Source organism: Sitodiplosis mosellana, unplaced genomic scaffold (assembly GCF_009176505.1).
Source record: "Sitodiplosis mosellana isolate CC-2019 unplaced genomic scaffold, AAFC_SMos_1.0 Smas_scaffold_1, whole genome shotgun sequence".
NCBI lineage: Eukaryota > Metazoa > Arthropoda > Insecta > Diptera > Cecidomyiidae > Sitodiplosis > Sitodiplosis mosellana.
Window position 1 is genome coordinate 21,666,344 of NW_022595244.1, and position 26,918 is coordinate 21,693,261.

The 26,918-nt window shown below is 36.6% G+C and overlaps 1 protein-coding gene across 10 annotated transcripts in view; it reads right to left on the minus strand.

Annotated features, from left to right (window-relative positions):
- Positions 1-25,926, minus strand: part of LOC129577680 (apoptosis-stimulating of p53 protein 1-like) — a 78,883-nt gene extending 52,957 nt beyond the window's left edge. Inside the window, exons 1-3 of one of the 10 annotated variants that reach the window (XM_055465213.1) lie at positions 25,631-25,926; positions 23,394-23,617; positions 22,423-22,467 (exon numbers count right to left, since the gene is read on the minus strand). In XM_055465213.1, coding sequence (XP_055321188.1) covers positions 22,423-22,452 — 30 coding nt within the window. In that variant the 5' untranslated portion in view covers positions 22,453-22,467; positions 23,394-23,617; positions 25,631-25,926. The other 9 variants (XM_055465223.1, XM_055465229.1, XM_055465218.1 and 6 more) reach the window with 9 other exon arrangements.
- Positions 25,927-26,918: the final 992 nt, after the last annotated feature.

A 26,918-nucleotide genomic window follows, 5' to 3' on the forward strand; every position in this document is an offset into this window, starting at 1 on the left:
CAACTGAACTTACTCGCGTTATCGTAAACCATCCATTAACAGCCATTTTTTATTGTCTATATTTTACGGTGCAATTTATCACGAAGAAAAATGGTGACAGCTAAAATCAGCTCAGTTTAATCAAAAATTATAATATTTTTCAATTCGCGCGTAACCGTCATGTTGGGCGACTTCGTTTTTTCGGTGGTATATGGCGCTTAAGCGTGACTCTGATGAGCTTTTAACCTTCGCTAACTGACACAATCAAACCGAGTGACAAATGTTTTCCGAAAATTTCAACCATTTTTTTCTCTCTTGATTGTTTCCCACACAAATCCATGTACTGTCGCATTCTCATCAATCAATTATTTTTCGACTGACTTGTCAAAAACGTGTAAAATGACAAAAATATTTGTGCCAGTGCTCTGCTGACGTATTTTGGTATGTGAAACTATTTTCGAAACCACTATCAATGTGGTTTTCACACTGTGTCGCATCATTTTTGCGCACACATACACACATAATCAAAATTACGGAATGCACGTTGGTATAGTGACGGGATTAATTAAGTGATGGAAACACTTCATCCAGAAACTGAGCATGTCACGTTGAACGGTGTGCACACATAGCCACACACATTTTGGATCAAGATATAACCAAAAAGCAAACAGCAGCGTGCCAATCATACACCAATAAAAAGGTGTCGAATTAATAAGGGCACCGGAAGATACATTGCAATCGGTATAATTGATTTTTTTGCCATAATTTTTTGGTTGCAGTTCTGCGACGAAGTCGAGTTGCATGGCATTTGCCGTAACATCCAGAGATCAGTACATAATTAATGAATCACTCATACACGCAGAGTTGGATCATTGCAGCCAAACATCAATAACATCGATATGACACGACCGATGGATTTAATAAGCGAAATGAAACCGGAATTGATTCTCCGTATGACAAATCAAAGATATTTGCTGAAATCAGTGCTCCACTTTTGAATGGAAAAGGGAATTTGGTGAATAAAAGTTTCGACTAGAGTAAATATTTGGCCGGTTTTCAAAAGAGAGGAACTTATATCGTCTTCGAATTCTTCGTTCAAAAACTTTACTCGCCTGCTGTGAACAAATTCAAGCAGAAAACCACAGAAAAAGTTGCATTTCCTCTAAACTTTTAAACGTCTTCAAGTGCATAATGTGTGTGGGTTGTGCCGTTTGAAACTCATGCCTTAACATTCTTTTGTTGGACAAAAAAAAAGTTGTATGTTTTCGGTGAAACCACACAAAAAACACACACACACATACATTCACCTTCATTGCAGTGGCGGAGTTTTCTATGGTCCCAATGGTGCATGAAACCAAATAATACACTAGTGAATGTGAATAAACAAAGGTACATATGAGGCGAAATAGTTTATGCTAGAGAGTGCTAGGCAAAGCAGAACGGTGTGATAAATATGTTCGAAGTTGTTAAAGGAGCCATGATTTTCTTTCAACATAAACAATCGCACAAATGTGAGCGAAAATATGAACCACTTCAGATCCCAAATCAAAGTGATTGCGAACGCTTTTCAATTCGTTCGATGGAATCATGTATTCGGTAGCATCATAAGCAAACACAGTGTGGCATTTGTGATGTGAAAAATGGATGATTGAAACATTAAATTGCTACCTTGGCACATCAAATGAATATTGCTCTCCGTACATCTGCGCTTCGGATCGTAATTGATCAGCTAAAAATACTCATGACAATGGAATAATAAAAGTGACCAATAGGAAGCAATTAATCTCAATCATTTGGGTTGATCACAAAACTAAACTTGTATTTATCGAAATATTAAATTGGTCCAAGAATGTTAAGAAGAATCGAAAAGAATGGATGCCATGGGTTAGGCACACAGCTCGAAAAATGAAAACCGGTTTCTTCAACATGCGTAAACGCATTGAGGCAAAAAGAATGTAGCTAAGCCAGTGTGAGTCTAGCAAGGGAGAGAGAGAGAGAGAAAAAAAAAGAGGCAGTGCCAACCCAATGAAGGATTAAGAGCAGGAAAGATGAAAAAAAAAATCCTAGATTTTAATGCGCCGCGGCAATTTTGATCTAAAGTTATGAACGAGAAGAGAGAAAAAAAAACGTCGTTAAAAAGACAAGCGAACACAAAACTATAACCTTGATTATTTTTACAACGCAATTTTTTCCTCTTTCTGTTCTTCATCTTAATTTCTTGGTACAAGCATCAAAGTATAACAGACACACACGCATCCATTTCCAACTGCTTTTGCCATTACGATGTGTCCACGAAAAACACGAGCGTACTTCAAGAAGCGTAATTGTTTCGACCTTCAGACCAAAAACATATTAAAAAAAAAATGAAAATACACACGGCGAGCGATCGGAATAAAACATTAAAACACGGCTGTCACGTTTTTCTAGCTACTACATCAATACCGAATGGACATGTGTTGCTCGCATACTCACTCACTCTCACACACACGCATACACATACACACCATACATTAATTATTGAGAAGGTTTCGCACACGTTGTATGCTTCAATTCAATTCGTCTTCTTTTCTCGATTCTATCGCACACTTTTATACCTGTCGTTACTATCATGACTCTTCTTGTTATAAAGTTATCTCATCGTTTGAGTAAGCAAACGAATGAACAAGCGAAGGAGCGAACGAACAAATAAATTCAATGGAAATGCGAAATGGAGAACCCGCAGAGAGGCAAACCGTTGATATTTATACTGAACAATCGATTTGAATATCCATTCAATGAAATGATAAATGTATTGTATTCAATGTTCATAAAAGAGATAGTTGTTTTTTTTTTCGTAGGCATCCAGGCTTGAACAAGTGCTTGCGTCGTAACTATTTGCTAATGAAGTTTTAAAAGGTCACCCATGAAACACTTTGCAAGGAATATGTTCGTGCCAAAACGTGGAATGAAGTGAGTCTATGTATACATTGAAATTTCCGTAGGTTCTCTGTTTAATATATCATGCTCCTTTGTGTGTTACGTGTGCACAATTACACGTCTATCACACCGCATCTGGAAAGAGCGCATTCAGAAGACATCGAACATTCGAAGGCAGGTGAAGCGATAGCGTCGTGTTCAAAGTGAATTAGTTTAGTGTGTAAATTAAGTTTCAATAGAGAGAAGGCGAGAGCGATCTGCTAATATAGTTCTCAATTTATTGCATCTGTGTTGAATCTATCGGTGTTCAATGTAATCGATGCAAACCTAAAATCTGAAATCTCGATTGAATTTTCGTTGCAAAATAAACATGAATGTAATTTCATTTCATGTCACACACACATTACATCCATTTCACGCAGCTTATTGCAGTTGCCCCGCACCAATTCACACAAATAATTCCAATCCATTAAGCGCAAAACAAAGATTACACGCTGATCAAAGTAAATGTGCGATGTTTTTTTTCTCTTTTGTTTTGTTTTTTTGTGACAGAAGCTCTTATATGCTTAATGCTGAAACGGATACATCGTTCTGTCATCGAGTGAGCAAATAATCCGAATATTTTACTGTTGTGTATGCGTTGAATATTCATTCATTCGTTCATTCATTCGTTCATTCATTTATTCTTACAATTAATGGTTCCCAAGTTCACATGCATGTGTCTCGTATTAAAACTAAGATCCATTGCAAGCACGTTAAGCTTGCGATGTGTGTTTACATTTTAACGGTCTCAAAACGTCGGATTTTATACGGAAAATACATATTCTCACATACTTTCACGAAATGAGATTCACACAACATCATTGTTGGTGGCATCGGCGTTGGTTCGGCAAACTCTCATATTACACACATATAGTCTTGACATTCAATTAAAGCAGATTAGTCGTAAATCTAACAGGTAGATTTATTACTCGCTTTGAATGTAATATTTGCCAACTGTTTTCAATGAACGAAAAACAATGGTCGTTTTTCCATTGAAACATTCATGTTGCTGCTTTAGGAACAGTCAGTTTTTATGTGAATATTGCGTGCTAATTTCATCCAGACAGATGAGGAACAACATCAAATCATGTAATTCACAGTCCATATGTGCGTTCGCATGATTATTTTGCTATCGCACTCCATTGCGGAATGGTATCTAAACAACAATGTTGTTATATCACAAAACACGATATATGTCAAAAGATTGGGCGAGCGCAAACAGCAAACCACAATATGGGCAAATCGATTTCGTTTAAATGCGGCAGAAATTGAATAAGCATTTTTCGAATGAGTTTGCCTTAAATACCAGAAATGGTTGGCTTTTGCCAGCCAAACGAAATGCGCGACTCGGGCAACGTTATTCAATGGCATTTGGTATAGTTAATTAGTCAAATCAAATTTCACTTAACAGAATTTATAAATAAATTTTTGGACGTTAATTCAAACATTACTTTTCGGCCATGTGTTTTAGTTACACCGCTCATTTGCCATCAGAATGTTACGAATATTTTCATCATTTCCGCTGAAGTTGTGCTCAGTTTTGTAATAACATGCTCCAGAGCCGGGGAGGGAATGCATTGCGTGTATTGTGAAATTCCGGGAGACAACTTGATATATTACATTTTCGGCAAGCGGTTTGGCACTATCGATTGAAAGAGTATTATCTCCCCGAAAAACACCACTTACTCAGACTATCTTCCACTCTTTCGACTACGTTGCATAGCCTATGCAGGAAGTGACAGCATTTGGCAAGTGTTTGCGTGTCCAACTGTGTCGACAATTAAAAATAATGTTCACTTTCTCTGGAACATCGTGTATTAATAGCAATTAATTTGGTTCAGCCCTCCAGCAATTGCTTCGCTCGTCGTCGTCGTCGTCGTCGTCGTCGTCGTCGTCGTCGTTGTGGATAAGTTTCTGTCATTGTTCGGTTGGGAACGCTCTTCGTATCGTACATTTTTTATCGAGTCTGTATATTTTCTCTTTCTCTCGATGGTTTATGCCGCATGACAAACCGACCCAACCAAATGGCGTTTGAGTCCCTCTCTCTCTCTCTCTCTCTCTCTCTCTCTCTCTCTCTCTCTCTCTCGCTCTATGTGCGCTCTATGTGTGTGTGATTTGGCTGGAGCGCCAATCCCTTGTACCATTTGTCGTTTGTCTCCATTTAAAGAAGAGATTGAAAAAGTTTACGAGAAAATCCATTATAGTTTAAATGCTTTTCAAGTTATGCTTTTGCTTTTATCTGGTGTGGCAGCCATGGCGTGATTTTGATTTGATTTATGCCATGCCGCACGAACTTGAAGTTGTACCATTCCATCTGAACTTCTTCGTAGAATCTTAACTTCATTTATTTTTCCACCAGAAATTGTCTAGGATTTTCAATCGTTGTTTTCATCTTTGGTTTGATGTTGTTTTTCTCTTCGGTTCGTTTGATAAATTTCAATTAAACATTGACAGTATGATGATTACATGGATTTCTATATGGTGTGTACAGACACACCTTCGGAACTCGATGAACATCATTTTGGTCCACCTCAGTCTAAACGAATGTGTGAGAGCGATGAAAATGAATGCGTGCCATTTGAAATATTTTGGGCTGCGGAAGAAGGCTGCCACTGTTGCGATAAAACCAACGGATATAAACATAACTTTTATGTTACGTTTTTATTAATTGTTCACTGAAGCAAGGCAAAGCCGTAATTTTGCAAACTCGACACACGTGACACGGAAATTTCAGAGAAAAGACCCATCTTTCCCAACGCCACGCCAACGACGAAACGAATATACATGCTGCTAACGATAATATATGGATTATTATTTTTCCGATTACTCTTTGGTGTGTGTGTGTGTGTGTGTGAGTGCATGTCGGGGTCGGCGACACAAAGCAATTGCACAAATTATTCCAGTGGCACTTTCGATTTAAGCCAACGGCATTTTCGAAGGATGGTTTTAAGTGTTAGCACACAGATAACGATACATTATTGCTGCAGCGTTTTTAAATTACGGGCGATGGCTTTCTTTGGCTCACTTCGACCCATTGGACAGGAATAACAATGATGAATCACACGAAATCTACTTACTCTCTGATGATTTTACAGTGAATGATTGCCGAATACGTGATACACTCGATGCGACGAGGAATTAAAAGATCATTACAAGCGTGATTTCAAGCAAGACACAGACACACTCTCCATTTTGGCACAAAGAAAATTGCTGCAGCAGTACATTAAACTCGTTTCGCTTTTAATCTTGACTTACAATGTGTTTGAAGCTGAAAGTGGCTTCAATTTTTTTTTTTGCTCTGCTCACAGCGCTTTTCATTAATATCGTTTCTCTCTCTTCTTTCGGGTTGTTTCAAAAGCGCTTCTTTGGCATGGATGAGCGAATCGAGAAGTTTAGTTTTGGCCAGCACAAGCAAAAGCTTTGATGAAATATTCATAGTGACAAAATGTTGAATCGGTCTGTGAATAACGATGACCTAGCATTTTTAATTAGTATATTTCTGGGTAAGGAGTCTACTGCATTAGCATTTCAAATCACATTTAACCTTTGTGAGTCATCATTTACTTCCAACCACTGAAAGAGAGAGAGAGTGAGATGTTGGAAAAGTGATCAGAGCATGAGTCGGCAAACGTGATTCGTGCTAAAGTATTTGGGCATTCGTACGGATTCGTAACCGTAATAGATTGGTTATTTTCAGCCACCAGTTCAAAAACGTATGGTTTTTTGAGCTCAAACATATTCCACCAAAACAAAGAGATATGGCTTATGGGCAAACATACTTCAACCGCAAAATATGTGCACACCATATTTGACGAATCGTTAGTTTGTTTGGTAGGTGAGATGCTGTGTGTGTATAGTGTGAACAATAATTAAGTAAAACCACGAAAAGCGTTTAAGTGCTCGCTTCATTTTTGCAACTTCGAAAGCATTAACGAATAATTACCAAATCAACGTCTCTTCCAGCTTTATAAATGGCAGTTTTCAAGAAAATCCAGCGAAAAATAACTAATTGGATGCCTTGATATTCGTATGTGCAGCCGCATACGGCAACAATAACGACAACGGTGACGAATAATGTGAAAACCTTAGGCATGTGAACAGAGAAATGTGAAAACCGCAAATGCCATTAAGCCGCTTCTTTCGTGCACCAAACCATTGTGAAATGATGTTACAACGCTATTCGATGCACAAGAGTAGAATAGGTGAAATGTGTAGAATCGATTATTAAATTGTATGGCGTTCGTTGTGGTGTCGTTTTGTAGCGCACATAGCTCAAGCAAAATAAAACACACTCAGTCGACGGTTTGCACGTTTGCAGAACCAGAGACCGGCGAATAAAAATAATGACAATAAACAATTGCTAATGGATAACTTTTGATGAGCTCACTGGGAAGGAGAGTGAAAAAGAACGAGCTAGCGAGCAAGTAAAAGTAACAGAGAGCGAGCAAGAGAGACTAGAACAAGTGAATGAAATGAGTGTGCGAGTGCAGGTTTTCACAGAACAACAGCTGCTGGTAAATAAATTTTATGCCTTTCATCTGAATGCCTTACCGGTGACAATGTGGTTGCGTGAATGAATTCCAAAAACAAAGTAAACTGGATGGAATAACATAACGATGGAAGCACATTTCACAGTATGCTTTCCATCCATAATCCAGTGTCACCATATCCAAAATAGAAATTTCTTCATTTGCCAATGCGAGACGAGAGCGTGCAAAACAAAAAATTGTCAGAACATATTTTCTATTGAATTTTGTTTACATACTGTGGTAAGTGCATCGACGCATCATGATGATTATTATTGCGTTGACTTTTGCGTTGACATTCGCAAAACAACCATATAGCCATAATCATGAGAGATGTAAACGGAGAAACGTGATTTTCAAAAGTTTTCCATATTCGTTGTGAGAGAGAGACAGAGAGAGAGAGGGAGGGAGGGAAGGATTAGAGAGAGAGAGGGAGAGAGAGAGGGAGAGAGAGAGGGAGAGAGAGAGAGAGAGAGAGGAAGAGAGCGCGCGCGAAATGGAACATAATGACAAGCAATGTAGAATATTTATATAATGCGTTTTACCTTTTTTATTTGTGCACAAATATCTTTGCTGCGTCGCTGTATGCGCGCACACGCTAATTGAATTGATGAAGTTTTGCGGTTTTGAACACAAATCGGACTAAATTACAAGTGCAATTTCTGTCTTGTTAGCACTGCTACAGACCGGAGAAAACGTATAACTTTTCCAACGATGTTGAAATTGAATACTTGTTACCATGGCCAATAGGAAAACCATACTACGAATGAGCTAAATAATTTTGAATGCATCAACTTTTTCTAATAAAAAACCAAAACGAAATGAATATACATCGGAACATGGTTAATGTTGCCACTAAGTGCTGGGTCGAAATAAAATTTAATCATCCACCAAACATTTAATAGTTATAAAATTTCAATTAAAAATTTGTGTTCGCCTGGGATCGTGGTCATAAAATATTAAAAACTTTGACTACCAAATCGAAATCGACGCGCTGTTGCAAAATAATTTTTGTGGTAGAACGTGAGTGATGTGGCGCTCTTAATAAGATGAGATTATTTGTGTTGTCAACGATTGAAGTTGAAACTGTAATTAAAAGTGAAGGGTTTCATGAAGCAAAATCATATGCCATGTTATTCACACATCATAATTTGCAATCGAGGCTTTTGCGGCGCACAACGATATTTAATCAGATTTTAATTAAAAACTTATCGATACACATAATTTCAGTCGCAAATATTGTGTTCATTTCCGTTGTGTGCGGCTGAAGTATATTGACAGATATTCGTATGCACTACAATGTATGCATGTACATGTACAAGTACATCACATTTCATAATTACATTTTGATTGCAATTCAATCAAATTATTTTGAATTACCCATTCATAAGCACGGTCTAGTGGCCGCACATTTCCATAATTTGATTCAGGTTCTGAAAAGCGCGGTATACCACTTCATCGAGATTGAAACGTTTTTTGTTCGTTCCTTCTTTCAAAATGAGATTTGCAACAAAATATGAAACAAACATGTTGGATTGAGATTCTTACTGCAGATTTCATTAGTTATGCATCGAATCACTTGCGTGACTGTAAGCAAAATGTCGATGTATCGATTGCAGCTAGTTTTGCCTGAAATTGAATTTCGCGGATTCAATTCCGGCGAGAAGAGAACAAAAAAGTTACCCTTGCACAATTGAACGAGAGGGCAATCCTTTGAAGTCAAGTAACGTATCATGTTCAGAATCGAACAGAACAACGGCGCTTGTGCACCGATTGAACGAGTGAATATTTGATTTTCACGTTTTTTCTTGGTTTCCATAATCGAATTAGTTTCCATTCGATTTCACTGCATTCTTCAATTCTGAAGCAAAGCGGAACAACACTTTATATTTTTTTCGTGGCCGAGCAAAAAAGGACTCGTTCCAGGCGGCCAAAAACGAATGGAGCTAGTTTGTTTATTGCACGGTGACTTTTTGCTGTGAAATTCACATTTTGTTGGTGGAACTTGGATGATTTACACATGAAACTCTACACCGTGTACCAACGAAAAAAGCACAGTCGGTGTAGTCCGTACAAAGCCGAATTAAAGTAGGAGAAAAGCAACATTGAGTGTCCCTTCCTCCAGAGCAGTAACCAAACACGAACATAAAACACACAAACGAACGTTTCCCCTGGATTCAGTCGCTTCAAAGTTTTGCGATTAACGCGTTTTGAATCACACTCAAGTACAAACATCTTCGAGGCATTCTTGGGTTAATATTTTCTTTGATTTGAGACGAGACGAGTAGAATGTTGGATAACAAGATTACTTGAATGCGCAACATTTTTTCTTCTTTATCATAGTAACTGGCGGAGATACCGTTGTTTTGTTGCAGCAACCTTTCAGAAGAAATCAGACACTTTTAGTATGATCAATTTTCATATCATTTAAGTTTTAATGGTTTTTTTTCTGAAAGGGCTTAAATCCTCTCATTGCAAGCTTTATTGCCAATTTCCTTGTATTTATCAAACATTGAAGGGAAACATGATTCTCCAAAAAACATTATGGTCTCTCAACATAACACCACTCACCCCGATGCAAACGTGCGATAATTTTTTCCTCCACTTCAAAATGATGGTCGTTCCAATGTGAATTTGTGTGCACACACCAATCAACCCATCCTTTTTATAATATTATAAACAAAAGCGCACAAACTGATCATCGTTTGCAATAATATAAATAAAATAAAATGAACGCAATGAGAAAGCATTGGTGGCGCTTGAAACTGGAGCATTCAGAAACCGGTTTAAAAAAGATAAAAAGAAACGAAATGGGAACGAGAGAGAGAGAGAGAGAGAGAGAGAGAGAGAGAAAAAGATACTGCTTTTATTCTATTTTGCAATCGACCTTTTTGTCAATGTTTTTTCCCTCCTTTTTTATCGCTTTTCTCTATCATCATTGTCATCTCGTATTGAAGAGATGGCATGATTCGAAGATAAATTTCCTGCTCGAAACAGGGGTGCTTCGGAGATTTTTTTCATCGCTTTTTTGTCTCTTTTATGAAGCAATCAAAGGACCATGACTTTCAAGAGAAGAAAACAAAACGAATTTTTGCTCGTTGTTTAGGCGAAATCAATTCCAGCTTCAACAATTTATCGGGTGAAGTGTCATCGGAACGATAGTTGTGTCCATTTATTCACCTTTTTTCTCCCTCTCTCTCTCTCTCGACCAACGACAATTTAATTTAATTTGACCCTTAAGCAGCATTTTAGTCACAAACTCGGTGATTGCAGCAAATTCAGGATGAATTTAAATGCGAAAATTAGAATGAACTTTCCGATGGATCAAAGAAAACAAAATTGAGTGAGAAAACAAATCAAACTAAAATGAACAAAATTAAAGTAGAAAAAACAAAAAACAAACAAATAGAAAAAAAAATTACCTCAAGCAGAACCGGCGGTGTGGCAAAACTTTCAATAAACATGAATTTTTCGTTATAAGTTCGTGTACATTTTATCACAGTAATTTATGTTTTTAGACAAAGTTTGTCAAAGTTTTATTTTTCTTAGAATTTTCCTCTTTTTTTATTCAACAAATTATCTGCAATCTCTTTTCTACACCATTTCACATCTATGAGAGTAAACTTTTCGATTGACATAATTCAAAAGAGAGAAAAAAAACACACCATGATTCAAAACAAAGTATGTCATGCAAAACAACAACAAACTGCACAAAAACATTTGCATTTTCATTTGACGTAAAACCAAAAGGATGAATGAACGAACGAAAAGAAAAAAAAAAACAACAAGAAAAAAACAGCATAAAGCATAAAGTAATCCAAATCATGATCAATCTTATGTTCTTGGAAAGTGATAAGAAATACGATCTGACGAATTCTTTTTGTCTGTCTGTCAGAGAATGAAAATTCCAATAAGCTTAACAATGTTAATATTGTTAAAGCCCATAGACGGTTGTCGGCGCACGAAAGTAGTCAATTGTGGTACGTGAAGTCGTACCCCCATTATAAATTTGCATACATAAAGCATGTTATAAGCGTATTGCTCGCTCGATCTCTCGCTCAGGTTCTTCCACTCCATGTTTAGTACCCGATACAACAGTTATAGCATCTACTTGACTTTATTCGATTTGTATCAGTGGAATAAATTGACTTATATGCGCTTATTTTGATGAATAAAACAAACATTTGATAATATTAAAAAATTACTGGTTTTTTTTTTCTTCTCTCTCGTCTGTTTCGTTTGAAGAGCTCAACGTTTCGTTTGATTTTTCCTCTTCGCTCCGAGTATTTTGGCTCTGTTCAATGTTTGATGTTGAAGCAAGAGAACGAACCGTACCGTGCCAAATACTTCAAACACAATATCACGATTCGGGAGGATAAATGCAAATGTACATAGCGAATAATTTGGTTCAATGGTCGTATAATTTAGCATTAAATGAGGTTCTCCGACAGAGTATTTCGCATGATTACAAAAGGAAAATTGCTGTAGAAGAAATGATATCACCAAAAGAACGCTATTATGTGCGTTTGCACACAATTTCATTTCATGTTGATGTGTTTCGAACGTTACCACGTTTTGTGATTATTTTGGCGTTTATTTCCTCATTTCGAGAGCATACACACGACGGCTCAAGGAACTCCAAATGTAGTTTCGCTTATTGTTTTTGTTCTTCCGTTCACCGCACCGTGTCACGTCTAATCCATTGACAGTAGTAAATTGTGGAATCTCTTTTTTGTGGGGATACCGAGTGCGTTATCCAAACGGTAAATATTTGAGCATGCTTTGTGTACGCAGCACTGCGAGACGAAAGGAAAGAGAACCAAGGAGCGAACGAAGAAAGTGTAATATTATGAGCTATTCAATTGTAGCTAAACTTTGAAATGATGTAGAAAAATGAGTTGAATGAAAAGTGACGTATGCAAATGAAAAAAGGTGGAGTATGGGATAGTAAAAGCAGCAAATATTCGTATTTATATAACAACCATGTATGCGATTGAAATGCCAAAAAAAAAAACACACACACACATGCACACGAGGAGGAGAGCGATAGCATATGTATGAGAAGTGCTGATGCGAAGGCGAGGCGAGGCAAGGCAAAATTTAATTTAACATGTAATATTTCACAGTTGTTCCAAGTCTTTGTGTCGTATTTGTTCCCTTTGCCATTGCGTTCGATTCGCATTTTGATGCAATTACAATTTGGCGTATTTGCGCGCGCGGGTGCCATTTGGATGAAATAGCACATACTCACACAATGCGACGAAAGTAACGACCGATACAAAAAAAAGCCCGCAAGAAGTAACGACGAACAACACACACACACACACGCTCACACGAAAAAAAACCGTGCACATACAGTTGTTTCGAAGAAACGAATGATTTTATTTAAATGCCGTCGTATTTAGCGAGAAAAATGATTGTTTTATTGCTCACATTGCCACCGACATTTTGCCCAGCGCTCACGCTCGCCCATACTCGCTGAAAAAGTGAATTCGCCAATTTAAATTTATGGCACACATACACGCGCCTTTGCCTTCACATTCCAGCTGCGTCTGCTGCATTGTTTGTGAAAACATTTCTTTTCCATCAAATTGTACTTTTAGTAGAAAAGGCTTCGGTCAAAAACACAAAATAATAAAACAAACGACGAAAAAAAAACAACATCAACAAAGTTAGAAGTTTATTATTTTGTGAACCGTCGTCGTGTTTTTGTGAGTGGAATTTGAAGCGTGCTGTACCCACACCAATAATGACGCACTTTTGGAAAACTTTTTAACCGAATCATCGAATCTGTTTAATAAAGCAACTTGGGATGAATGTTATTTCACATATTTTCGGCCAATAATGTGGAAGACATCTTAACGGAGGGGTTTTTCTTTCTTTCTCCCATCGTCATTGTCGTCGTCATTTGCATTTTAGGCAATAGCCACTATGAATCATCTTCTCATTGTGCCCACGTGACACTAGACCGTTTGGCACACAGAGCAAGAAATCATGTCTCCTCAAGCCCATAAAAATGTAATTTTTCCAAAGGTTCACAAATTGCTCGGATTTCCATACAATTCGCATCGAAACTGAGAAGGTTCTCGCGTGCTTTGCTTTCTTTCTGCGCCTTTTTCGTTGTGTCAACGTCGTTGTTGTTTGTTTGCACATCCATTTGGTTTATGAATAAAGAACGCAATGCTAACAAAAACATGAGCGGTTCTCTTGCGTTGACATATTCACATCCTCGCCGTTCGCCAAACGAAAAATGGTGACATGCACACATTTTATAACACTTTATTAATGTGCGTGGATATCAAAATGGGCGGATAGATTCTTTAAAAAGATTCCAAATTACTTACAACAAAACCATATTTTACAATGGCATTCTTTTGCACATTGTATTACAAACAAGAGAGAGTTGGTCGGGAGGCTTCGGTCGCGCACAATATTACACTCAGTCAAATCGAAAATGAAACAGAGAATGAGCAGCAATATGTTGCTGTTTGCGTGTATGTGAGCGCCGTGCCGTTTTCATTTAGGTTTTTACATGGTGGCGTTTCTCTCACTCATGCCACACTCATTTGAACCAGTTTGAACCAAAAACCTCGATCCAAATGACATGTGAAAAAAAAAGAGAATACATATATACGGCGCTGAAGCGAAGCAGAGCAGCCAGCACCACATGTATAATGTGCAAACAAATCTATTCGGTGCTTTATTTTTGTTGTGTTTTGTTTTAGCATAGTTGCCATGACTATGCTACGCGCACACACATACACATACCAATCTGGGCGATTTAAATGCTTCTTTTCAGAAAAAACGTCAGGATCATGATGATGGTGAGATTTATATTATACAATTCTAAGCCATGAAATACGCCATTTCAATAGCATTATCCGTATCATAGCATTTGCAATACATAAATTCATTCTCTTGCTGGTGTGTGGTTGTTGTTGTTGTTGTTGTTGTTTTTTTTTTTTTTTCATTCGCCGTAGCTAGCAATATTCTCGACTTATATTGACAGAAAAATAAAAGAGGCAAACAAAAATATAAACACAAGGAAGAACCATTTTTATTCGTTCGGGTGAGAATAACACGTTCATGATTCAAGTCTTCCTTTCTCTTTGCCATCTTTTTTTCTCAACTCAAATCCACTTTCCACTAAAAAAATTGTAGAAAATCCAAAAATCCACCGAAATCATATTCCGTCACATCCTACTAAAAAAAATGCCAAAGACTTTTTGGTTTTTGCCACGCTCACCCTCGGATCGAGAGATAGATTGGATATTAAATAAGTAAGTAATAATAAGCCAGTCAATGTTTCGGAATAGTTTGCTTTCTCGTTTCCTTTTTCGGAAGCAAAACCGAATAAATGTGATACACCAAAACAGTTCTAGAGATAGTTAACGCAGTCGAGCCAAACCGAACCCAAACAGAGACATGATATATTATTATAATAGTATGTCATACGCTAATCAGACGACAGACATGCACAACGTAATACACTGTGGAATTTTTGATGAATGGATTTGACTCATGCGATCCGTAAAATATGCCCAACTTCCCAAAAAAAAAAATATTTTCTTCGAAACAACACTTTGCGCTGAGCGAGAGAGAAATGTCTGATTGTGATGGGATTGTATCTTCACCATTCTCAGCAGTTCTCAGCTCATATTTGTGGTATAAAAAAAAAATATGATGGAAGAGAGAGAATAAAATCAAAGGAATTTTAATACATTCTATAAATTCTGTGAAACTCATCCAGAGTTCAGATTTTCAATGCTTATTTTCAATCGTCGATAAATGTAAGTGCAAATGAACGAAGTGGAATCGGTGAAATAAAAAAAAAACTTCAACATCAATTGAGTGAAACAGAAAGATTTTTGGTTTTCTTCTTTTATTTTCGTTTATAACACCTTGTCCATACTTGCACTGCACCGCACACAGCTATGCACATCTTCTCATGCATCGCATCTCTCACTCTCTCAGTTGGAAATGCTTCTGTGTTTTTTTTTTCCTTCTTCTCATCTCTTCGTTGCATGGACTCGGCTCTGTGGTAATTTCGTTTTTTTCCGTTCATTTTACATCGCAAGCCATAACATACCATTTGGAACATATTAGGCGGAGATTCCATAGCATTCATCGTATGAGTATGCCTTTTTATAATCTTTATCTTTTATTGACGGAGAGTAAGCCGATGGATAAAAAAAAAAACGTATACAAAGGGCAAACGAATGAATAGAATCATTGTAAAGGGAAAAAAAAAAATCGAAATACAGATAAAAAAACACACCAAGAATTCAACGGAGCACTTACATTTACCGACGCATTCATGTTACACGCTCTGTCTCTCTTTTTCGTCTGCAATACAGACTACATTGAGGCTAGCACCGAAAAATACACACAAAAAATACAAAATCGAGAACGAAAGAAACGGAAAAAAAAAACAACACGACCAGAACTATACAAGTCACAGTCAAAAAGCATAATCTGTGGGTAATTTTGTGTGTCTGTGTTCATGTCCGTAATTGTTTGAGCGCTTCAAATTTCCCATCGACATTTCGATGTGTGTTTCTCTACGTGCGTGCACGTGTATGTGTGTGTATGTATTGAATGACGGTGAAACTTTTATGTCAAGACTGACGAATGTATCATCGGCTTTACACCTACAATTCGCTCGGACATACCAAAATATGTACATATACACAACCAATATCCATTGCACATACGCTTTGTATTTGTACGGATTTTTTGTTTTGAATGTATTTTTTCTGATATTTCTGGTTTCTCTCGGTTGTTACGTTTGAATTCAGGATATTCCCCCAAAAAATAGAGTTCGATTTCTTCTGTTGAATAATACACATACATATTTGAAGCATTTGTCAGCCACATTATTACTTCATTTTGAACTGACCGAGCAGAAGAGGAAGAAAGAGAATGATCAACAGCAACAGCAAAAAAAAATCCACAAAGTAATTTAAAAATCAATATTTGCAAACTAGATGTAGCAACGGCAAATAAAGACCATTCCATATAATAAAAACTAGCTTTTGAATAAAAGAATCGCGATAAATGTCTGAATTAAGCAAAAGACTGATTTATGAAATTGATTTGATCTTGGACACAGTATTATTTTCAACCGGTTATAGCCGAAACACACAGCACATCGAGAACGGATATCGGTTGAAAGAAAGAAAACTAAAAATCACTTAAACATTTCCTTTTGACGCTTAGAATTCTTTTTTATAGCTTCGGCATTTATTTTCGGTCTTAACGCACACGCCAACAAATATCAAATTCCTAACATCGAATAGGAAATTGTTTTTTTTTTGTTCTCATCAACTTTGGTTTTATAGCAAAATCAAATGAAATTTGAATAAAAATTTGGTTTTTTTCTGGTTTGATCGTTTTCGATTTACCTTTTTGGATATCAAAACTACATGAAGAGATGTCAAAATAAATTCGATTCTTTTTCTTTAATTTCGGTTGATCCCCTGTTTTATAGATTGCAATGAAAGTATCGTGTATATTCTGGCACCACAACTAACACTTGTTTGGTTTCTACACATTCAAAAATCAATAAATTAGTTTGTCAATTTTTTTGCACGCTTGCCATTCAAAAAGCGATTGTTTATCAATTCAATTCAATGCTCAATTCACTATGATAATCTTTCAAAATGTTTGCTATGACTTAAACGGACACTTGAAATTGCAATTTATTTGCTGTCAATGAATTTATCGGGCAGAATAAACGAAAAAAAAAAAAAAACAATTTGCTATGCAACATGAATAGCGGCGTGTTGTTTGGAATTCGGTATCGTTTCACTGTGAATCGCGCGCGAATATTAAAAAACAGTGCGTAAAAAGAACGACCGGTTTTGTCGCAGTCATGTCGGCAACTGGTTTAACATACCATCGCAGTGTAGCAGCGGCAACAGCAGCAGCCAAACACAATTCACTTAACAACTTTCCGAAGCAACGAATACACCGAGTACACAGTGTGCGTGCCTTTTTGTTATTGTTTAGTCTATTTTCCATTTCACTCGATCCATCGTGCGGTGTGTATGCTCTGTTGGATGGCGGAGCGCATGTCGAACATTGCTTCGCATGACGATTCGGACGGAGAGAATGAAGCAAGTGAATCGACAGTGTAGAAGAGAATCAGTGGATGTGCCATGTGTATGGCAGCAGTACAAATACCATTCATACTCACTGACTCCACATGGATAGAACAACATAAAAACATGGAAAAACTGAATGCATGAGTAAAATCGACGCGAATGCTCTCTTCTCCTCATACGGTTTTTAAAATCATTGGAAAAGGGGAATTGGTAATAACGGAAAAAATGCACCGAACACACACACACAACACGAACTGGCCAATGCAATTTTCTAAATGGGATTTAGGTTGATTCGAAGATTACACACACAGGTGCATACCATGAAATACTTAATACAAAAGTTCGTCCAACCCAGAATCTAATTTCATGCTACTACAAACCCAATATATACATTGATTTATTTGAGAGAAAAAAAAGAATAAACAAATGAAAAGAGCGTCAATTTGAATGTGAATCCATGTATATAAATCAATTGCAATGGAATGTTTTGTATTAATTTGTTCAGTTATTTGATGCAAACATTTATATTGTAATAGTTCATTTTGTTTTAAGTGCGCCGCACTGTAATTTCAATACATGTATATCACAATTGCAATTTAAACAATGGAATTTGTTGTGCGTAAACAAAACAGTTTGTGATTAAGATAAAAGTTGGAGAAAATGTTCATGCGTTCATGTGCAAGTGAACAACATTTCATTGAAGCCATATTATGGTTGTCGTTTATTCGAAAAATTATCTGCTACGTTTGTGTTTGGCAAGCATTGCTGATTGTCGATAAAAGACAATGGCGCAAATGTGTTTTGAGATTGAGCGCGCTCATTGGCGAGCGAAAAAAGCAACAACAACAACGATAGCAACAGTAATAGTGATGATGATAGGAGAAATGCGACCACATATGAGAGCATAGCCAACCAATTTGTTCCCTTTTCGATACGAATAATGGGATGCAATATTAGTAGAACATATCGGTAAACATCGTCTTATGATTGAAATATAACATCATATTAAATATATTTAATCCGATGGTGTATTTAACGAGCTCTGAATGAGTGTAACAAACGATGTGCAGAGCGGAGGAAAAGAAACATTGCGAGAAATACGGAAAGAAAAACAGAGAAGCAACTACAATGGAACAAGAAAATCTCCATCACAAATCCACACAACGGTTGTTCTCTCTCTCTCCATCTTCTATTTAAAACTGGCGTTAGTTGGTGTGGTGGTTGCAGTTACAATTGCCAACTATGTAAAATCCCATGTTTACGTGAATTAGATGTGTTTTATCGCATTAAAATCTTGATATCTTCTGCAACTTCATGTTGTACGGTTTTGATTGCGATGTAAACCGTTTGCATTACACATTCATTCGCATGCATTGTGTATTACATAAAATGAAACAGAGAAAGAAAGTCAGAGCCAGAGAGAAAATGAGAGAGCAAAGACGTGCGGTATGCTCACCAGAATGCTATTGTAGTCGTGCCTTTATTTTTGCTACACACATAGCATCGTCATACGATTTTTTTCTCTATAAACGTTTAGGTACTAAATTTTTTTCTTATTTCGCTGCTCTAATTCGATTGTTTTGTTGTGTGTGATACATATGTGTTTGTATCGGTGCTCATGTGCGTTTTGATACTCTTTTCAAATCGTATCAATTTGCAATAGCTATTTTCGCATTCTTTACGCATCAGAGCTTACATACAGAGAACGAGTGAGGGAGAGAGAGCACATCACATAAAGTGTAGAGAAAATGCGGACGATATTCGTTTTGATTCTGATTTCTTCCACTTTTGCGTACTTAAACCCTCTCAGCCTCGTTCTTCTGCATGCTCTCGAAAACGATTGATTCGTATTTTAAATGAAATTTATGAACTAACCTCTCTTATCTGGTTGGATCATCGGCAAGTAAGAGAGAAAAACGATGGAATGTTCTGTAGAATCCGTATGATTCAACTCTTTAATAATAATCATATAATCCAATATCCTCGCATCGTGTACTGAATTCAGATACAGTTTCGGCCTCTAAAACGTAACACAAAAAAGCGGCCACATATTTTGTTTACTGAAAACTTTCCGAAGAAAACTTGATAGAAATCGTATTTTTGCATATTCATTGTGATATGCTTATCAACTTCTTTTTTTTTCTAGCTGGGAAACATTTTCTCTGTACGAAGCCGAATCCTTGTTTCTTTTTCTCTCTTTTCGGCTGACAGTAGCGTAATACATTTGCCGAATGCTTGATGGTCAATTTCCTTTTGAATTATAATTTTATTGTTGAATGTATCCAACACAACTTAAATAATTTCATGACAGTTGAAATGGTTTGCCAGTTCCTAGACGCACACACCAAAAACAGAAGTGGAAAAGAAAATGGCAAGAGCACGTGCACACTCACACAGATTGTAAACCGAAATATCATAAAACATTCGACTTTAAGAGCAAACCAACCCCAACCTCAACCAACTGACCAACCACCATGAGATTTCATTTATGCAATTTCAATGGTACGAAACATTCCATGCCACCGTTTCCATTAATCTTGTTTGATGGGTTTGCGCAAAATTTACGATGTTGCTGTTGCGGATGACGAAAGCCACTTAAGCCAAAGCTATATTGTAATGCGGTTTATTAAAATAAATCAACAATGTTTCTCTCTCTCTCTCTCTCTCTCTCTATCGTGCTCTTGTGGCGGACAAACATCAAATTGATTCAGTTTCAATTTTATGAGTTGAAAAGTGACAGTCGTTTCACCATTCTGGAAAATGCTGTCTTTCCGAAAAAGGTTGTGACATCTCATGATTTGTATCTATGTAAAAATCCTTTTTCGATAATAGCAATCGCTTACAAAATCCGTTTCTCTTTCTCTTTCTTCTTCTTCTTTAGCATGTGTGACTTTCGCAACTTGGGGCATAGTTTGGTTGACTACTGCAGGTTTCCTCCATGTTTTCTCACATCAAGTCAAAGGATGAACTGCTCAATTCGGTTGTTTGTGCTGGCTGCCAAAGCGACATCAAAATAAATATGGATACAAGAAATGTCACATTGAACATTGATAAAGATAAAATTGTGGCTCATACATTTGTTGGCAATTTTATTCACTGTCTCGGTCTCCCTCCGACTTTGATCAGATATGACATTCGGATACGATCCAGTAATTGGACACCATCATTTCAAATATATCCATTTAATACAACTTGTTTATCTTAAGTTATGGCAGTAAAAAAAAACGCATTCATATCAAACGAACATTCAATATGTGTAACTGAATACAATCAACTTTAACGTGCCGTTTTATTCAAAAACATTCCATTTCTCCATATACGTGTATATAAGCGAATGATACAAGCACTAAACATTGTGCGTTATGAACTCCAATGTTCCACAACAAAGTGTGTTGACTGTTGACACATTTATAAATTTTTTCGAAATATGCAAACAAACGTTATATTTTATGCACATATCTGCGATAAAAATATTCACATATAAACAAAATTTTGTATCAATAAACAAACAAACAGTTTTGAAAATTGGCATCCGAAAAAAAGTGCACGAAACAGCAACATCAAAAGAATTTGTTTTTCTAGCCCATCAATTTTGTTGCATGACGTTGGAATTTCACGTATGGAATATATCTAAAAGCAAATCAATTTGATTGTTTGTCTGACGCTTTTTTTCGGTCGTATGGTTGAGTGAATAGAACACGTATTACCACATTTAAATTCTATGGGGAATGCAAATAAACACAGTGGAACAGTACATTCGAGTTCCCCGAAAATTAGGATCTACGCATGACTTCAATTGTTCATATGTTGTCGTCCGGTGTTTGTTTGGGCAGCATTTCATTTGTGTATTGTTTTCCATATGCACTTGATGGTTCGTAACATGGCAACGAATTTATATTCATAACATTGAATTGAAACATGTAAAAAGAACAAGTGCAGTAAATTGCATTTATCGGAAACCCGGTGAATTCGTAAAATGGTTGGCCCTGTGAACAGGTGAATCGAGAATGGTGCATGTAGACAAAGCAATTGTTTCGTTAAACTACGTCGTCGTTAATGCGGTGCAAAATTGAGTTAAACTTTCGTCTGTTTCATCTCTAAACTTCAGAGGCATATGCACGATGCAACTGGAAGATAGTGCACTGCAACGCGTGCTCACATCGATGCGAACATAAATCACCGATTAAAGGCGAACAAAAAGGAAATTATGGCAACAAAACAAACGCAATCGCATTTATTTGAAAACTTGAAGTAAAATGCATTTTACCACGTAAGTAAGATATTCATTGGATCAGCATGGAAGTTGGAAGCATACACACAACTGTGTAACTGTCTCTACGTAAGACCCACTTACGGTTTGAAATGCAGAAAGGCATTAAACTCTTCTCATGCAAAAAAGTCGTTAGAAGATATGAAACGAACGAAACGAAAAAGTAAAAAAAAACACACACAGAATGAAAAATAAAGAGTTAACGATCGCAAGCGTGAAATTGCACTAGCATGTGGCAGTGGAAGGAAAGAGATGGAGCGAGAAAGACTATGTGCAGCAAAACTGGTTTAGCAATATCATAATTAATATTTGTTACGCACAAAAGTGCGCAACATCACGACAACGACGATCACAACGATGGATGTACATTGATATTTTTCACGGTAATGGTCAAATTCGTGATTAAACTAACTCAACGAAGAAATTGTTACACACGCATTAGCATACGGCGAGTTCAGTATTTCTCAATGAATTAAATACAACATCAATTTTTATTTTTCTCCGTTTCTACTCTGTCATTTGGCTACACAGTTTGCAATTTTCTATTCGACAAATGATGAAGTTGAACTTTTTGATTACTTACAGCTTCCTCAATAGCATTGGATTCCTTCATACCATGGCGGCAATTCTGTAAAATGAATTGAATAGAGAATGAGTAAATAAGTGAAAGAAAAAACTATGAATAATAATCAAGTGAAAGAAGACGAAAAAATAGCATGTATCTTTAGCACGAATACCCAGGGCCACTCAACAACTACTATCAAGTTCGTTTTTTTTTTTTAGACTCTATCTAATTATTGTGTGCATGTATGTGCCAAATACATTTCGTAAATAAAAGCAGTCCTTTATTAAATTTTTTCACGATTATCTTGAATTGTGTATGCTTGTTGCTGGGTTTTGTGTTTTGGCCAGTGAAAAGAATGTTTGGACATGCAATGCATATATTAATTATTGAAAGACGTCGGTTGCACGTCTTTCGTTGTGCGAATGAGAGCAACTTTTCAGTTAAATATTACTTGTCGTTACATCAAACGAGAAAAAACAACGATCGAGTCTTGATACGGTTTTTATATCGGCCTTTGTAGTAATGCCATGTGAATTAATTCGGGTGAAACAACGAATAATTTTCATATATATACATATAAAAGTATTCAGCCGCATGTAAAACAAGCTCGAAAAACAATTTCGGACATTTATTCACGCAATTCGTCGTGTCTAGACTTGCATTGTGGCACCAATTTTCGTTGGGAACATTTTAATTCGATTCGTTGGTGTGTGCAATTATTTACACTCTTCCGTCATAAGCGTCACATCATTTCAATGGCCTTTCGCAAGTATACAAATTCGTCAATTTTTTTTAAGAGGGTTAATGAAAACACATTTTATTTTCTGATTGTAAATACGAGATAGTGGGCAAGTACCCTTTTTTACATTCGTGCCTATCTTCTCACATAACAAATATTGCTACATGAATAAATCTGTAATAATGGCTAAAGTGAATACAACAACAGCAGAAGTGAAGAAAAAAAAAACAGCATTGAATTGATCTCTTACCTATTCTGGGAATGAATGATTTCATACGGGCTCAGACGTAATAAAAGGTTGTTTCTTCTCAAAATATACAAGTAAACACTTTCTTTTTTTTTTGTTTTTGTTCGTCTGTTTCTTTCTCTCACTCTTTCACTCACTCTCTTGCCGCGGGACAATATTTTCTTTTGGAATGTAATTTTCGCTTTACTATTTTCTGCTCTTTACACGTACGTAACAAAAGTGAGCCACTTTAATCCAATTTAAGTGGTTCACACAATTGATTTCGACGATTCGAACAAATAAAATATGAAAAAAATACAAAAAGGTTTTCACAATTTCTTCAGCAACAGCAGCAATAAAACTAAGTAAATAAAAATCTGCAATTATAATGAAACCCGAAAAAAAGAGATGCACTGAGATACAAGCAACGAAAAAAAAATATATCAGAACCACGTTTTAGTCCATGTGGAAAGTGCGCGCTGTGTAACAGCGTACATTCGATTGCGTTGTATTTACACTTGTTGAAATTAGTTCAATATGTATTGCGTTGCGACTTTCTTCTCATTGATTTTTTTTCTTCATTTCTTTCTTTTTCCCACTGTGTTCACACATACACGACACATACACGCTGTTTATATGTGCATATGCAGATAAAAAAAAGCAGTCACGGTTTAATTCGAATAAAGCCTTTGTAGTGAATCCGGTAAGAAAATATTTGGTTTTTTTTTTCTGGGCTCAACAAACTCAGGCAATTTAAGCTTAAGTGTTATGTAGTTGTCTTGTTGGATTTTTTTCTTTCTTTTTTTTCATTTCTCTCGTGCGGCTACTTCTGTAGCAATTCGCAAAATCACGACCTATTCCATTCTCACCGAGGATGGCGACGATTTTTCTCTGTTTCGAAACTGTCCGCCCAATCGAAGAGAGAAGATGTTGAACGAATTATTTTCCCCAATCGAAACGAACGAACGAAATTGTTGCAAATATACAAATAAAAGTAATATCGTTCCGTTGATGTGATCAAATCTCTTTTTCTTTTCATTTCCATCAGCAAATACAATGAGCCGTGCAGCGATCAGTGATCACAAACAACAGTTTTGTTAATGCTCTGTGTGAATGGTGTCAAAACAGAAAGCAAATATCAGACTCAAACACATACAGACAGAGAGACACAGACACATACACACACACACACAGTGCAAAGCAACTAGGTAGATTTTGTGTGACGAGAAACGTGCACAGGTAGAAAACAGTTAAATAGTACAATGACTTTAGCTGTTTTTTATTCGGTCGAATGACTGTCGCTCGCTATAAAAGTATGCATTCATTTACGATTTACGAGTTTTATGCGAACATATCTATCTCGTTGTGATCCGCCTTTTTTTCTCTCTTGGTTAGTATATTTAATTGAATAACCAAAAATGACCAAAGTGGAGACAGTTATGTAGCTGAAAAACATTCGAACGAATCGTTGTGTGGTTTGGTCATAATTTTTTTTTTTTGCATGGGCAAATTTCTTCCCTTTTTTGATATGTTCGCGCACCTATTTGGAATATTCACACGAGAGGCTTTAATTCGAATTAAATTCCGTGAATGTCTATTTGGTGTCGCATTAATTTTATACGAAAAAAAAAAACCAGCAACTTATTCAGGTTCGAAAAGACACGGCTTAACCAATACGAATCACGACGGCGCATAGGCATGGTGGGCAATAAAGCGGAGATATATGGAAACACTGTATCAATTTGACATTTAATAGACCAACTTTCTATCGTAGCAAGCACCATACTACTTTTATGTTATAAACAATGTTTTCTTCTTCTTCTTCTTTCTTTTGAATTTTATTTTATCACAAATACACGAGCCGGAATGGGATCGTGGGTCAATGAGTGGTAAATTGACATCAAAAGAAATCATAACAACGACTACAAAACCATCAGCAGCAACAAAGCAAAACGACGTCATCTCACGTTGCCAAACAGTGCGACACGTATCCAGGTTTATAAAGGCGTTTATCGATAACAGTTCACATATTTATACATCACAAAATTTGCTTTATTTTTCATTTCACCGAGAACACTGAATTTCTATGTAAGCTGCCATTGCAATTGGTTCGCTGTTCAATTCGCAAGCGCACATACACACTCTGTGTTTTATCTCTCTTCACCATTTCGTACAAAATGTATTTTTCAAACCAATAACAAAAAAAAACTAGAGCACTATTTTTGGAAACAAACCACACGATTAAAATTAACTCTGTTTACCTCAATTTGTTTAAAACAAATAAATCCCTTGAAATATACTGGGATATTTTTATGTGTTGTTAGTTTTTCTCTTCTTCTTCTTCTTTCAAATAAACTTTCGAAATTGAGTCCACAGCACTACCTCAGTGGAATAGAAGAACGAACGGCGTCGACGCGCATACTATTTTACGAAGCGCTGTTTTTACTTATTCCAGCCCGAACGTTTCATGAATGTTCGTTTCGGTGCGCAATAGTTTGAGCGCGCTCAACGACAACGACAATTGATGACGTTGAATCGACCGAATACACGCGACCACAAACAAAAGATGGCAAACAGGTATAGCAGCAACAGCAACGACCATGCCACACACAAGTGCACACACATAAGCATAGACGCACATGCACACGTATACGACGGGTAAATACATGCACATCGCTGGTATGCGCTGAAATGTTTTCAGACAAGCTGCGTATGCGACTATGCAGGAATGTTTTACTAAGCAGAGTATTCAATAAACACACACACACACGCATACACTTGCACTCATTCAATTTTGACGACAAGTATTCAAATGAATTTTCGATAAGTGTGTTCCGTGTGTAAGTATTGTGATTCGCCGCGAATATATGCTCATTCGTAGTCATTACTCGCCATTCTTGCTGAGCACCTTGCTCGTATATAATGGCTTTATATGTGAACAACAACAAAAAATTCGATAAATTTACCGTGTTGTTGTTGGTTTGTTTTTTTTATCAACGATTGTTTTTACCTTATGCGTATCGGTTTATGCTATGCGGATCAGTTTTTAATGTAGAATATCAAGGTTTTGTTTCTTGTCTTCGGTCGTTGTTTCGGCAAAGTGAAATGTTCGATGCTCACTGTATGGTCATTAGCTATATGAAATCAGGCCGAGATTGTATTCCATTCGACTGGTGACGATGATGATGATGATGATGATGATAATGACCATCGCATCTCGTTACGACATCGATTTCTTCGTAACGATATCGATTTATTCAATCTTCTTCATCCCATATCTTCTTATTCAATCTTTGATTTTCCAAAAGAAGAAGAAATAATTTTGACCTGGAAAAAAACTGGATAAGAAGTGCAATTTAGGCAATTTTATGCTTATGTCTCTTTTTCATCGATTGGATTCCATTTCGGCTTCACGTTCAGTGGGTAAAATAAATGTCATATTGATTCCGAAAATAGCTTGAGTGATAAAGAATCAATGGAAAATACGAGAAAACAATAGATACATTCAACGCCGGTTAAATGTCATGCGGTAATACTTAGTTCGAGTCT